Here is a 15,864-nt window from a genome sequence, read left to right on the forward strand (position 1 = left end):
TTTTTTTATTTTTTATTTTATTTTTTTTTAAATTTTATTTTATTTATTTGACAGAGAGAGACACAGCGAGAGAGGGAACACAAGCAGGGGGGAGTGAGAGAGGGAGAAGCAGGCTTCCCGCTGAGCAGGGAGCCCGATGCAGGGCTCGATCCCAGGACCCCAGGATCATGACCTGAGCCGAAGGCAGACGCTTAATGACTGAGCCACCCAGGCGCCCCTATGTTTTATTTTTTATATATATTTAAAAAAAGGCCTGGCTTTCTAAGGGTTGCCATTGTGTCTGCATAGCTTAGTATTCTGCCGGAGATTGGTCCCTGGTTGTACTCGGACACCGTGAGCCAGGAGGCTTTGTTCTCTCTGATGGTCTGTGTGGTGGGAGCAGATTCGGACTTTAGGTTACATGCCCTTCCCTACTGTGCAGCTTCTGTGGGCAGTAACGATGCTAGTTAGATACAAAGCTCATAGTAATGACTAGCTGCCTCATTGCCATCAGTTTTCATAAGCTGAGACTTTGGGCCAGGGTTGACACATGTTAAAGATAGATATTTAGGTGCATCATCTTTTCAAGTTTAAAATTTAAATTGCTTCAAAAAATAATAAAATTGATGATAGTTAGAATTGAGCGCTTACTGGCCACACATTTTACACAGTTGTTTTCCCCACATAACAGTTGAGGAAAGCAGAACTTGAGAGATACTAAGTGTCGTACAGCTAATAAGTGACCAAGCTAGGATACAAGTCTGTCTGACTTCAGAGTCAATGATTTTTAGCCACTAGCCATTTTTGAAAAGGAATGTTTTAGAAAACCTTGTGGGTTTTGAGTTGTCCCTACTTATAAACCCTTTAGGAATTATGAAGTATCCTTAGTAATACATAGACAATATGTTTTTTTAAAGTATTTTTTTGTTTTGTTTTTTAATATTAAAAAATTAGGTGAATATGCTAAATTTTTGGTAACATTTTAAATGCTTCTTCAAAGAAATGGTTTCTTCCCCCTCCCTTTCTTGTTTAAATTGGTATGTATCCCCTGCCCCACACTTAAATTGGTATGTAAACTTCTGTGTTCTCTAAATGAATCAGTTGGGATAGATTTTTTTAACTTCAGGAAATGTGTGTCAGCTTCTGTGAGGGTAAAAAAAGATGCTGGGTGATGCAGAAGTGTTTTGTTCACATAACCTATTTAGAAGAGTTTTATAAATAGGTTGTATCAGAGTACCAACTATATAAAGGCAGATCTTTTTTTTTTTTTTTAAGTAAGCTCTACGCCCAACGTGGGGCTTGAACTCATGACCCTGAGATCAAGAGTTGCATGCTCTACTGACTGAGCTAGATAGGTACCCGCTAAAGGCAGATCTTATTTTGCAGTTTTGATATGCATGAATTTAGTTACCATAGTTTAGTTAAGCGAAACCAGTCTCCCAGCAACATGGAGTAATTACATGAAGTATGTACTGCACGGCTAGCTCTTCAGTTCTAGGATCACTGTGTAAATCACAGGTGTGCACCTTGATCAGTGACCAATCACTCCCTTCTTTCAAAACCTGTCAGTGATTGGCCACTGTGAATCTCTCACTCGTTTCTCATCCAGACAGCAAAGTCTATAGTTGTGTTGCTTCTTGTTTTACAATGATGACTTCTGTGATATTTTACAAAAATGGATAATTGAAAGAAGGAGTTGGCCAACGAAGATGAAAGTGCAGCAAAGAAATGGTAAATGATAATGCTGGAAGCAAAATCTAAATCCAATATAAAGGGGGTTGTAGAAGAAATAGCTGACCACGGGAATGTTGACATTGCTCACCATTCTAGAAACTCTAGACGTGCAGCCAGAGCAACTCTGTGAGGCCAACTTGTTGGCATAAATGAGGAAAATGGTTGTGATGAAAAGAATGGCAGTGTCGCAGGGGAAATGATACCAACAAAAACTTTAATGGAACTCTCAGAGGTGTTGAAAGTGCAAAGGATAAAATTTGGAAGCTGTTCCATACCTAGAAAGGACTAGGACAGTTTACCAAGCATAAAAAAGATGCTCACTTCGTTTCATGAGTTATATAATGGGAAGAAGGCAAATGTTCAAACTGGTCGTGGTAAGTTTTTAAATAAAGAAATAAGATACTCTAATTCTCAGTGGCACAGTGTACTAAACAAATGTTGAGTTTTACTTTCTCCCCCAGTTCTCTGTGTATTTATAACTGACAGTGAAGGAGTTTTTAATGTTTTATCAAAAATTTTAAAGGTCATGGAACAATTGTAATTTCCCCTGTTGATTACGAAGATTGCTTTGTACAGTTACAGCTTGCATGATCATTTTTATGATTCTGCACTACTGTACAAAGCAAGGACTGCCTGTATTAAAAACCAGTTCTTGGGGCCCCTGGGTGGCTCAGTTGGTTTAGTGTCTGGCTCTTGGTTTTGGTTCGGGTCATGATCCCGGGGTCCTGGGATCAAGCCCCACATGGGGCTCGGTGCTCAGCGTGGAGTCTGCTTATCTTATCCCTCTCTTTCTCTCTTTCTCTTGAATAAATAAAATCTAAAAAACAAACAAACAAACAAAAAAAACAACCCAGCTCTTCAAGACCATTATTTAGATTATTATTTAGAAAAAGGAGTTTTAATTTTGGGTTTGTAGATGAAGATCAGGGATGCCATGAGCTCAAGTCTTTATCAGGTTTGTTCCTTGGTTTAAAACTCTTTAATGGCTTTCTGTTGTACTAGAGTAGACAGAATTCTTAACCTAATCTTACCCCTGCCTATTCATTCATTCATTCATTCATTTTACTCTGGATATGGAGGCTTAATGACATGAATACTTCATAAATGAAATACAGACTTTAGAGGATAATTTTATCCTGTTATTCTGAGGCTTTAGCAATCTTTAGAGCAGCAAAATGGGCGCTCTTTGAAGGGAAATGGAAACATCCAAGACACAATGAGAGAGAATGAAGGTGAAGCCCCTGGGATTTTTCTCTGTGATCGGTACCCACCCCAAGCCATCCCCAAATATTTTTCTGCCTTCAAGTCCCTGCCTATATCTTTAGTTCTTGTCCTCTACCTCTTTTCATAGCACTATGTAATTTTTCTTTTTAGCCCTTACGACTTAAACTATGTAATCGTGTAATTAGCCATGTAATATTTGTCTAGAACAGGTATATATTGTTCACTGCTGAATGCCCAGCACCTTGCAAGTGCTTTGGTCATAATGTGCACTCTGTATGAATGAAAGAATTAGTAGAATTGTGTGCACAAGTTTATATGTGCATGGATGTGTTTTTTTTCTGTGGCAGGGAATGATTGCTTTCCCAAGCGTTTCAAAGGATTTAGTGATCTAAAAAAAAGTCAAGTATCACACTAAAGTAATTGATATAATGAAATGGATACTCAACCTAGATGGTATCATTAAACACTGAAAATGTTTACTTTTCCATTTTTTTAAAGTTTATATTTAAATTCTAGTTAGTTAACATATAGTATAATTTTCAATTTTAAACTATATTTGAATATCTGGTCATATAAGATGTATATGGCAATGAGCAAGCATTTTAAATTATTAACATTGTAGCACATAAAATTCATTTTAAAAATGTTATCTAATAGCATTTTAAAAATCTATCATTTTTTATGTAACATATATGACCACACAGTAGAGGTGCTGTTGAGTGGGAGACTACTTGATTTCATCTTCTGTAAAATTGTAAATTTCTTCTAGCTTTAAAATTTTATTTTCTTTTTAAAATTACTTATTGATTTTTTTTAGATGCTAATTCATATTTTAAACTTCTTTAAAGGTTTTTTTTAGTAGTGGATATATAAATATATAATATATGTTTTAAAATATTTTATATTGAGGGGTGCCTGGGTGGCTCAGTCAGTTAAGCATTTGACTTTGGCTCAGGTCATGATCTGAGGGTCCTGGGTTCAAGTACCGCTTCGGCTCCCCACTGAGTGGAGAGCCTACTTGTCCCTCTGCCCCTCCCCCCACTCATGCTGTCTCTCTCCCTCTCTCCCTCTCTCTATCCTGTCTCTCAAATAAAATCTTTAAAAAATATATTTTATATAGAATCTTAACTCACAATAAAGTAATTTAAATGTTTCTTGATTGGGTTTATGTTTACTGTCTCAACATCATGGAGGCAAAATGTCCATAATTAAAATAAATTTTTGTAACTTTTTAGTTGGTTATTCAAATTATTTTACATACCTAGTCAAATGTTTGTTTCTTTTTTTTTTTTTTTTAAGATTTTATTTGTTTATTTGTCAGAAAGAGAGCACGCACAAGCAGGGGGAGCGGCAGGGAGAGGGAGAAGCAGGCTCCCCACTGAGCAGGGAGCCCAGTGCGGGACTCGGTCCCAGAACCCTGGGATCATGACCTGAGCTGAAGGCAGACGCTTAAGTGACTGAGCCACCCAGGTGTCCCCTAGTCAAATGTTTCTAACTTACAAATCCCCTCACCCCTTTCCTATTTCCCATTTTCTTTTCTTTTCCTTTTTTTTTTCTGAAGTAATTTCTACACCCAGCATGGGGCTCAAACTCATGACCCCAAGATCAAGAATTACATGCCCTGCCAACTGAGCCAGCCAGGTGTCCCTATTTCCCATTCTTTTAACAGTTTCCTTTGGTCATTTATTGATTCATTCCCAAACTCTTCCACAGTTGCATAGAATTCCTCTCAATACTTTTAAATACATTTGGTATTTAGTCAGTTTTACCTGGGAACACTGACCACCTCCAACCAGAACTTCTTGCTTTCTGGGCTTGCTTCAGAGCAGTCATCCTTACATCCCTCTTCAAGCATCATCCTTTACTTCTCTTTTGTCTGTGTCACATCTTCCTCTCTCTTGGTTAATTCTCATGTTTTATGTAGTATCTCCTCCAGTAGCTTCCTGAGAAAGATTGCACGGGGGGTAAATTTTTGAGATTCTGAAAATATCTTGCTATACCCTGACACTTGATTTTCAGTTTGGCTGGGTTTGGAATTCTAGTTTGGAAATTGTTTTCTCAGAATTTTTATATTATTGCTCCATTTTCTTTTAGCTTCCAGTGTTGTTGAAAAGTCTGTTGCCATGGGATTCATGATCTTTTACATATTTTTGCCCTCCCCCCTTTCCCTGGAAGCTTATTGGATCTTCTCTTACCCCAGTATTATGAAATTCTGTATTGTATGCCTTGGGTGAGTTGAGTTTTATCCTTTGGAGGTCTTTTCAGTCTGGAAACTCCTGTCTTTCAGTTATGGAAAACTTTAATTTATTTCTTTGATCTCCCCTCTCCCTTTTCTTCCTGAAACTTTTATTATTCAGATATTAGACTTGTTGGTTTCTTTTTTTTTCCTAAGATTTTTTTTTTTTTTTTTTTAATAAGTAATCTCTTCACCCAATGTGGGGCTCGAACTTAGAACCCTGAGATCAAGACTGAGCCAGCTAGGTGCCCCAGACTTCACAGGTTTCAAATCCTTTTTTTCAATAATACCATTTCTTTATTTTCAACTTTTTGTCGTTTTGCCCTATTTAGGGGGGAAGATTAACTTTGAGATAATCATTTCTACTGTTACAAGTTCTTGTAATCTCTTCCATAGTTACTTAAAAGATGGAATCCTAGGCCAGTGGAGCTGACGAGTATCTAAAAGTCATCTTTTAATAACCCTGCTCTGTCCAGAAGTCTCTTCTCTATTGTTCTTGGTAGATTTTCTTCTCTTTTTTTGATGGTCTTCTGCCTTTTTATATCCTAATTTTAGTGATGGCAGGAAAAGGAATAGCCAGGTTGAGGGTACAAACTGTGCTGGTGCTTACCTAATGAGTGGGGTGCCTTTGGATTTTGGAGAAGAGGGTGTATGTGACAGGGCAAAAATCTGTCCTTAATTTTTTTCAGGGAAGACTATTTATCGCAGTGCTGCAATATTGGCTGTATCAGTACCTAGGAGACGTGTAAGCCACTTGAGCCATACATCATTCTCATTGGGCAGACGCTCAGTTGATTTATTCTAAGCTGTGCTACTGAAAATGAATTGAAAATTGTACCAAGCATACTTAGTATGCAGATGGTTTGCCTGGTATTAAGGAAACATTGGAGTCAAGGCCTTGAACTGAAGAACAGCACTGGTACACCAAGCATGCAGCCCTGGTGGGATTTTGCCTCTGGGCCTGGCTTACTCTTACTGGAGTTCTAGGACCCACCCTGACTGCCTCTCTCCACTCCCTTCTTGCCCATCCTGGAACTTTTCCTTGCTGACAGCCCTACTGCCGTAAACATCTCTGCTATCATGTAGGCTGGAAGGAGGAAGAACAAGTGAAACTCCAGTCTGCCTTATCACTTCTGCTGGTCTTATCCATGATGATGAGTAGTTTGGAAAGGGGAGGAAGAGAAGAGGTTGAAATTGCTGACTGAAGTTAAGTTTCTTAAAATAAGTCATATGCCTTTGCTGATCCCACTTAAAAACTACTGTGCGTCATTGGGAGTTGACCCCATGAATAAGTACACATAAGCAGAAAAAGCTTCAAGAAGACTGTAATGAGTCCTTCACCCTCAGTGCCCTAATTGGATTCATTCTTTCGGTGTGTGCCCTGGTGTCTTGTTGTGTCCTGCGTTAGCTTCCTGTGGCTGCCGTAAGCAGTTACCACAAACAGAGCGGCACAAAACAACAGCCGTGCATTCTGCCACAGCTGCGGACGTCGGAAGTCCCAAATCCGTTTCACGGAGCCTAAATCAAGGCGGTGACAGGGCGGTGCTCCCTCCAGAGGCTCTACCACATGCCTCCAATCTCTACCCTCTGGCCTCATTACCTCCTTTTCTGCGTGAGCCTCCCTCTGCCTCCCTGTTACAAGGACACTCATGATGATGGCATTTAGGGCCTTCCAGAATAATCTCCCTATCACAAGACCCTTAATTGAATGACAGATGCAGAAATACCCTTTTTCAAAATAAGGCGACATTTACAGGTTCCAGGGATTAGAACCTGGTATCTTTGGGTGACCATTATTCAACCTGCTGTAGTTGTTATAGCCACCTTCATCCCCCACCCCCACCTCCACCCCCTGCCTTTTAGTCTGTTACTAAACAGGTGAGTGATTGTTCTTCGAGTTTTTGTTTTTCTCATAATCCAATGCAATTTCTAACCAATACGTCTTCCAAAACTAAAGGTGTGGAGTTTTTTAATGATGAGGAGTCTGGAGGTGGATATTTTGAGACTGGACCAGCAGCTCCACGAAGTCGTCAGGGACCCAGGCTCCTTTGGGTGCACTCATTGCTTTGTGGTCACAAGACTGCTGTTTCATCTCAGCCAGCATCTGTGGGTTTGAAGCAGGGAAAGGGCAAAGAGGAGAAAATGGGTGCCTGTTTCCTAAGAAGCTTTCCAGAGGCCCCACCTGACAACTGGGCTCAGATGTTGGCCAGACTAGGTCACGAGGCCACTTGTATCATCGAGGAGGCTGGGAATGTTTTTCGCAAGGTCCGTTACAACTCTGCTATCGCAGGGTTCTGTAGGTGTCAGGGAGAGGGGAGAATGGCTGTGGAGGAGACGGCTTGCAGTTGGTCCTAGAAGGTGATGGAAACAGTTTACATTTCCATCTACAACCAGAAGAAGGCTTTGTGTATATGATCACATTAATTTTCATTCATTCTCTAACGTACACTGAGAAAATCTGTTCGATGCCAGGCATAGTGATAAGCCCTGGGATGTCAGGGACTCCCATATTTTGATACTTGCTATGTGCTAGACACTTTGTTAACTACTTTCTTGTGAGTTATATACATGATCTCCTTTAATCTGCTATATTATCTTTGCCTGGAGATATCAGCCCCACTTTATAGGTGAGGCAATTGAGGATCCATGAAAATGGTTAGTAGTTATCATTTCCTAGATTTAAAATAAAATTGTATTTATTTTTTCAGATTTATTTATTTATTTTGAGAGCAAGAGAGTGAGCACAAGTGGGGGGATAGGCAGAGAGAGAGGGAGAGAGAGAATCTTTAAAAAAATTTTTTTATTGTTATGTTAATCACCATACATTACATCATTAGTTTTAGGTGTAGTGTTCCATGATTCATTGTTTGCATATAACACCCAGTGCTCCATGCAGTACGTGCCCTCTTTAATACCCATCACCGGGCTAACCCATCCCCCACACCCTCCCCTCTAGAACCCTCAGTTTGTTTTTCAGAGTCCATCGTCTCTCATGGTTCATCTCCCCCTCTGATTCCCCCCCTTCATTCTTCCCCTCCTGCTATCTTCTTTTTTTTTTTTCTTAACATATATTGTATTATTTGTTTCAGAGGTACAGATCTGTGATTCACCAGTCTCGCACAATTCACAGCGCTCACCATAGCACGTACCCTCCCCAATGTCTATCACACAGCCACCCCATCCCTCCCACCCCCCCCACTCCAGCAATCCTCAGTTTGTTTCCTGAGATTAAGAATTCCTCATATCAGTGAGGTCATATGATACATGTCTTTCTCTGATTGACTTATTTCGCTCAGCATAACACCCTCCAGTTCCATCCACGTCGTTGCAAATGGCAAGATTTCATTCCTTTTGATGGCTGTATCATATTCCATTGTATACATATACCACATCTTCTTTATCCATTCATCTGTCGATGGACATCTTGGCTCTTTCCACAGTTTGGCTATTGTGGACATTGCTGCTATAAACATCGGGGTGCACGTACACCTTCGGATCACTACATTTGTATCTTTGGGGTAAATACCCAGTAGTGCAATTGCTGGATCATGTGGTAGCTCTATTTTCAACTTTTTGAGGAACCTCCATACTGTTTTCCAGAGTGGCTGCACCAGCTTGCATTCCCACCAACAGTGTAGGAGGGTTCCCCTTGGGAGAGAGAGAACCTTAAGCAGACTCCACGCCCAGTGTGGAGTCTGATGCGAGGGTCAGTCCCATGACCCTGAGATCATGACCTGAGCGGCAATCAAGAGTTGGATGCTTAACTGACTGAGCCACCCAGGCACCCTTTAAAGATAAAATTTTAGAGCTTATAATGGTAGAGCTTCATTGCACACATGTTTTCTAGTTCTGAGTTTGGTGCTAAATTGATGCTTTGAATTGAGTACAAACTCTCCACACACACCTACACCTACCCATCCACACACTAAAGCAGTGAGAAAACATGACCTTCGTCAGGTAATCCTGGATTTGAGTTCTCATTCTGCCAGGTGTGATTCTGTCATGTGACAGACAAATTATTTAGCTGTCTGTGCTTCAGTTTTGTCATGTGTAAAATGGGGATAATGCCATCTGCCTTGCAGGGTTTTTGTGAGGATGAAATGAGATACAGATGTATAGTGCACATATTCAGTACATGGTAACTTATTTATTATGGTTGTCTTCAAATTATAGTTTAACACTGACTTTACCCTTCTTTTCTTAGGCTGAATAGGTATAGTACTGAAGAAATCACTTATTCCCGTTTCAGTTCTTGGGACTTTTCAATTAATTACAATACCTCTTATGGCAGAATCATAGATAAATATTTGTGGTTGTGTGTGTGTGTGTGTGTGTGTTTTTAAACCAGTTTTCTATAACTTCAGGGTGGAGAAGAACTGATCTTTTTGCCAGTTTTGAGTGGTTTTTGCAATTTGACAGCAGATAGGAATAACGATTTTCCCTCCTGTATTAGTTTTCTATAGCTGCCATACCAAATTACCACAAACTTGGTAGCTTAAGAAAACACAAATTTATTTTCTCACAGTTCACTAGGTCAGAAGTCTGACATAGGTCTCAGGGCTGAAGTCAGGTGTTGGCAGGTTGGCATCCTTTCTGGAGGCTTTGGGAACTATTACTTGCCCATTGTAGTTTCTAGAGACTAGTGTCTTGGCTCGCAGCCCCTTCCTCCATTTTCAGTCCCAGTAATGTAACTTCTCTTCTATCCTGCCTCCATCATTCTGTCTTTTTCTGATGACTCCTGCCTCTCTCTTCCACTTTTTAAGGATCCTGTGATTATATCCGGCTCAACTGGATGAAACAGATAATCTCCCCATCTTAAGGTCGGCTGATTAGCAACTTTAATTCCCCTTTACCTTAGTTGTGACCCAGCACATTCACAGGTTCCGAGGATTAGGACATGGCCATCCCTGGGGGTGCCATTATTCTCCCAACCACATCACCCATCCTCCCCAAAAGACTGAGCTGAGTTTTAGCTTCACAATTGAAAAAGTGTTGAATGTTGTGGATACCTTTTTAAATATTTGAAGTCTTGAGGTTTAACATTGCAGTAGGATGTGATAGGTGTGCCCTGGGTTTTCTTAACCTAACTGTTGGCAGGGGGAAGTCGTGAAGATTCTGGCCCTGGAGGAGGGGAAACTAAGCCCTCAGAGCCCTTGGACAAACCTTGGGGGAGAGTAGCTTTACCATCACTGGTGTAATGTGGTTTGATGACTCCATAGTCCTAGGGGTGCTTTCTGTTTTTTTCTTAGCTTTTTTTCTTATCCATTACTTACTCTTTTATATTTGCAAAGTCAAAACATTTGTAGGAGTTTGTGAATTTTATTAGTATTGATAATGATTTGTTTGAATAATTTTAAGTTCTTTGAAGGAAATACCATAAAAATGAAAGCATAAATAAGATCTATGTCTGGTTGAATTCATTTTTTGAATTTATTACTTGCGTTCATTATTTGAATTCAGTTTATTACTTGAGTTCATTTTCCCGATATAGTACTTCCTACTGGCATCTGAAATATGTCACGTGAACTTTTTTCCCTAAGTGAAAAGTTGAGTCTTTCTGGTCATTGATCCATTTTGATCAATCAGCAAGTACTCACTGAAACGCCACTGTGTGCTAGCTCTTGTGGTTGGCTGTGGAGATGTGGGGGTAAACTTGACAGCCCCTTCCCTCACGGAGCTTACCGTGTAGGGCTGTCAGCATGGAGAAAACAAAGAGGGAATAACTAACCAGGAATCAAACTACTATAAATAATGGAAAAATCTGCAAAATTTTCCTTGTTTTTTTTTTCCCCTAGTGTATGATTGATTAATTGGGTCATGGTTCTTTTCAAATACTTCAAAATAATTTGGTGACATAAAATTGAAATATGACGACTATTTATAATATAGGCTAATGTTTCTTACTTATTTGAAGTACTCTCAAGTTTAGGTTGCTTTTTGAAGTGAATTTTTGAGTAGGTATCATCATTTCTTAAGCCTTCCCAAATACTGAATGTAGTGAAGTCACAGATTTTGACTTGTGCAAACAAAGTTTCCAGTGTCTTATTTCTTACATACAGTATTCTTTAAAATGTCTCTGATGAAGGAAGGCCTGACACTAATTTTCATGTTTGCTCTTTTAGGAATGTTTTAAAGGAAGTTGGGCAACTCACAAGTTACTGCATAAGAAAGCAAGTAAGTAAAATCACATATCTGTGTACCATTTGTCTTAGAAATGGCTTTTATGCAGAAGACTAGAAGTCTTCCAGTTCTGAAAATGTGTATTTGAATTTCTGAAAGTGTAATCCCAAGAGCTAGAATTAGCACGTTTTAAAATTTTTTACTCTTTGTGGTTTGTAATCATGGAAATAAAATGTGGCTGAGCAGTTTCTTTGTTAATCTTGTATGTGACATAAAAACATGAGATGATTGTTGGCATAGATGGGTCTTTCTTGAGTAGTAACTGAGAATGTCCTAATTTCCTGGCACCCACTTTCCTTTGCTAGAAGTGTTCTCGTGTTGTCGGCGGGGGCACGTGAGCTGTCTGGCTTCCTCTCTTGTTTTTGTTTCGTTTTCAAAATTTTATTACTTTGTTTTTTTGGTGTTTTAATATTACTATTATTATTTTTATTTTATTTTATTTTGTTATGTTATGTTAATCACCATGCATTACATCATTAGTTTTTGATGTAGTGTTCCATGATTCATTGTTTGCGGTGTTTTAATATTATTATTTGCAGCTGGATGTTTTAAAGTTACTTTCTGAGACACCACAAAGTGAAACTCTTAGCTATTGCTGTCAGCCACATGGATCTATCACCAATTCACATGACTTTTCCTGCTTTGGCCACTCACTCATCCTGTAAATTCATTTCATTAGTAGGCTGCCTTAAGGACTTAAGACAATTCGTTGCAGTTACCTGAAAACTGACAAGGGCTTTCTGGTCTTAAAACATGGCCATTCTGATGGATGAAGGCTTGGCAGACAGCTCATGGTTCTTGGTAAAAAGTTTCTGTTTCAACCTACTGATCTTTGTTTTTTTATTCATCTAATTGTATATTTTTTAGGAATTTGCTGGTTTAATAAACATAGATTATTTCATATATATCTGTCTTAAAATCTCATTGAGGTCAGTTTAACCACCATTTGAAGGAAAGGGAAATAAAAATGTAAAAAGACAATTTCTGTGGTTCTATAAAGTGAACTCTACGTTGAATGGAAATGCTAGGTTATTGTGGGAGGAAATGTGGTTAGAGATGAGGAAGAAGGATCTCAAATAAATAAGAGTTAAACAGAGCATAAATAACAGGATTTGTTACTTCAGATCAAAGTATAGAGGTTGGCTTAAATAAAGCTATTTAACTTTATTCAGTCATACATTAAGTACTGTATTTCTAAGGTGTTAGATATTTTTAGAGCTCTCTGAGCCAGTTATTAACATTTTATATCCAGGAAGTTAAAGCATAGGTAAGTGAAGGGTTGAGATGAAATAGTATGTTAGTAAAACAGCTTAGAATGGGTCTCTACCCCTGGCGTTTGCTAACTCATTGAAGTGTGCGTGTTTTGTTTTGTTTTTTTTATAAGATTTTATTTATTTGAGAGAGAGAGAATGAGAATGAGTGGGGGGAAGGGGCAGAGGGAGAGGGAGAAGCAGGCTCTCCGCTGAGCAGGGAGCCCGACGTGGGGCTGGATCCTAGGACGCTGGGATCATGACTTTAGCCGAAGGCAGATGCTTAACTGACTGAGCCACCCAGGCGCCCCAAGTATGCGTGTTTCTTTAATACTGCATTCCTATGGGAAATTAAGGGCCATTACGACCTACACTCCAAGAGAATTAAACAAGCTGACGTCCCCTAAGTAAAAAGATCATAATTATTACTGCCTTAGACTGAAACTATTTGCATTTTACTCATTGCTCTTAGTGTTTACTATGGTGCCATCTTTTAGATGGTGCCCTCTAGGATCTTTGGGGATGGTTCTCTTAGTGGGTGAGAGCATTGTTCTTGGTCCCTTTGGGCTGTTTTGGATAGAGACGGCCCTCAGCTGGCCAGCCCTGTATCTTTCAGATCCTATTAAATTGACCCTGACTACACCCATTGGGGAGGACCGTCCTAGAGGAGGGAATGGTGTTGGGAAGGTTGGTATCCAGGGGAAAAAAATGTTGGGCTGGCAAGGAACCAGGGCATATTAGAGGATCGCATTTTATTCCAAGAAGCAATAGTGAGATAACATACAGTATGCAGTTCATTTCATGAAGATGACATACCCCGCCTTTTTCTTTTTCTTTTTTTTTTTAAGACCTTATTTATTTGAGAGAGACAGATACAGCAAGAGAGAGCAGGAACGGGGAGGAGAGGGAGAAGCAGGCTCCCCACTGAGTTGGGAATCTGACGCAGGGCTTGATCCCAGGACCCTGGGATCATGACCTGAGCAGAAGGCAGACACTTAACCGACTGAGCCACCCAGGCGCCCTGTTTTTCTTTCTTTCTTTCTTTCTTTTTTTTTTTTTAACTGTAATGTGGACTGATCTCTAATTAAGGAGCCTGATTTATATTTATATTGGTACAGGATATTGATCTGTCATTTGCTTTTAATATTTTTGCCTAGTTTTGGCATGAGAGTAATCCTGGACTCATGAAATGGGAGATGTTCCCTCCTCTTTTCTTTTCTAGAAGAGATTGTGTAGAATTGGTATTATTTCTTCTGTAAATATTTGGTATAATTTACCAGTGAAGCCATCTGGACCTAGAGTTGTTTTGATTGCAGAAGCTAATCAGGCCTTAGGAAAATTTCAAGTGTGAGTTAAAGAAATGACTCAAGGGCAGAATTTACTTTTCATGTGTCCTAGTGAAGAAGACCGGTTAGATTGCAAAGCCCTTAGACGCACATCGTGTTGACGCTCGCTCGGTGCATATTTCCAACATGTATCTTCTGTCAGAATGCACACAGTAGCATTGGCTTTTAGTCTGATCTGTAAAAGTTGTCAGTAATAATATAGTATGTTTTAGATTGTCACTTTTTTTAGTTTACCACTGATAAAATCCCTGTGTTTCTTTGTCACCTTTGCCTATAGTTAAAAGGTAGGAGGAGCACTTTATAAGTATTTTTTGAATAGCCAAAAGTATGATATGAAAACTCTATTTAAAAAAAACAACAACAAAACTTTAAATAATCCTTTTTATTCTACTTCTCTACCCCTCCAAACCTAGTATGCTTGATTTTTGGATAGCAGGGAGAAGGTGTTATGTAATCATTCAGAACTGGCTCCAACAAGCTTTGTGAGCATGGGTTACATTAAGCCTCACCTCCAAAATGCTGAAATTATAGGTTTGTTATGAGGATTAAATAAATCCACATAAAGTGCTTAGCATATGTACAATGCCTAGTAAGTGCTCAACAATTGTTTAATAATCATCTCTGGAAGAACTGAGTCAGGATTGTGAGCAGAAAATCCTGTCCCAGGCAAAGCTTAGACGTGTGCAGTTCTTCTGTGTCAGCTGACCAGGAGGAGGCAGCCTGCACAGGACCTTTTTCAGAGTGAGGCCTGGGTGTGCTGTGCTTTGGGTCACACCTTGTGCATACCAGATACCCTTTGCCACGCCCTGCAGCGTACCTGGCTGGGCCTTTGGCATTGTCAGGTTTGAAAGACAACTACAGATAATTGTTTACACTGTCCTGTGCTCTCAGTCTTTTGACAAAGACCAATTAGTGAATAATTTTGTTCTAATCCCCAGTACAGTTCATGCTTACTAGTAGGTATCTGTTAATGTGTCTAGCATTTGCGGGTTAGATCAAATTGATCCTGAAATGTAAACTAACTTACTTTTGAAGTGTAAATTTCCCTAAGTAAATTATACCTAGAGATTAGAAATTGCCATAATTCAGTCTTAACTGATTTAGGTAGCTTTGAGTTATTTGTTGGAGGTCTGCTTTTAATTCTCTTTTGAAAATAGATTGTGGAAAGGCCCGAACGCAGATCAGCAGGAAGCTTTGAAAGATTGTACATCTTTCCTTCGCCCTCCACACTCCCCGGGAGTGTGTCAGACCAAAAAGCCTACATCTTGATTGCTATTCTGTCCTAGGTTTCAGGTGAAAATTATTCTGGAAGTTCATATTTCAGACAAAGCACTGATGCACTTGATAGCCGAAGCAGGCGTCCATTGGCCTGCATTTTGAACTGTTTCCTGTAACGTTTGATCCTGGGGGTAATGAATGGAGTCCAATTTTGTCCTGGGATGCGAAACAGTTTTCCTATTGACATTCATGTTCACGGTGGCTTTCTTGAACTCCAGAGGGGAGAAAGATCTAAAATTCAGGAGCATGATAGAGCGTTTCTTTTCCTTTGCTATTCTTATTCTTATTTTCTAGTCTTACTCTTTTCTCTTCTTTACTTTGTATGTAATATTATAATTGCATTCTCTTCCAAAGCAATGTGACTGGACTGGCTGTATTTTTGCAGTCTTGTCAGTTGTCTTTTAACCACCTTTCAATCCCAGGTTGACGAAGGGCTCTGTGGAAAGGGTACTGTACTGGGAACCAGCGTTCCTACACGTCTCTGCTCTTGTGAGCCATACTGCCTCAGCTTCCTCCTCTGTAAAATGAGGAGTCAGTAGTGTAGATTGTCTTTTTGTTTTTGTTAACTTTAGTCACCATGCTGCACTTGACGTGCCTAGGACTTACTGCTCTTATAACTGGAAGTTTATACTTCACT

General features: G+C 39.5%; 1 protein-coding gene across 1 annotated transcript in view; it reads left to right on the plus strand.

Annotated features, from left to right (window-relative positions):
- The window catches only part of METAP1 (methionyl aminopeptidase 1), a 64,955-nt gene that overhangs the window by 21,132 nt on the left and 27,959 nt on the right, over positions 1–15,864 (plus strand). The window contains exon 2 of the mRNA XM_032400881.1: positions 11,296–11,347. Within this exon, the coding sequence (XP_032256772.1) occupies positions 11,296–11,347 (52 nt within the window). The remainder of the gene's footprint in view (positions 1–11,295; positions 11,348–15,864) is intronic.

The sequence above is a fragment of the Phoca vitulina genome, unplaced genomic scaffold, assembly GCF_004348235.1.
Source record: "Phoca vitulina isolate PV1807 unplaced genomic scaffold, GSC_HSeal_1.0 scaffold3, whole genome shotgun sequence".
In the NCBI taxonomy this organism is placed as follows: domain Eukaryota; kingdom Metazoa; phylum Chordata; class Mammalia; order Carnivora; family Phocidae; genus Phoca; species Phoca vitulina.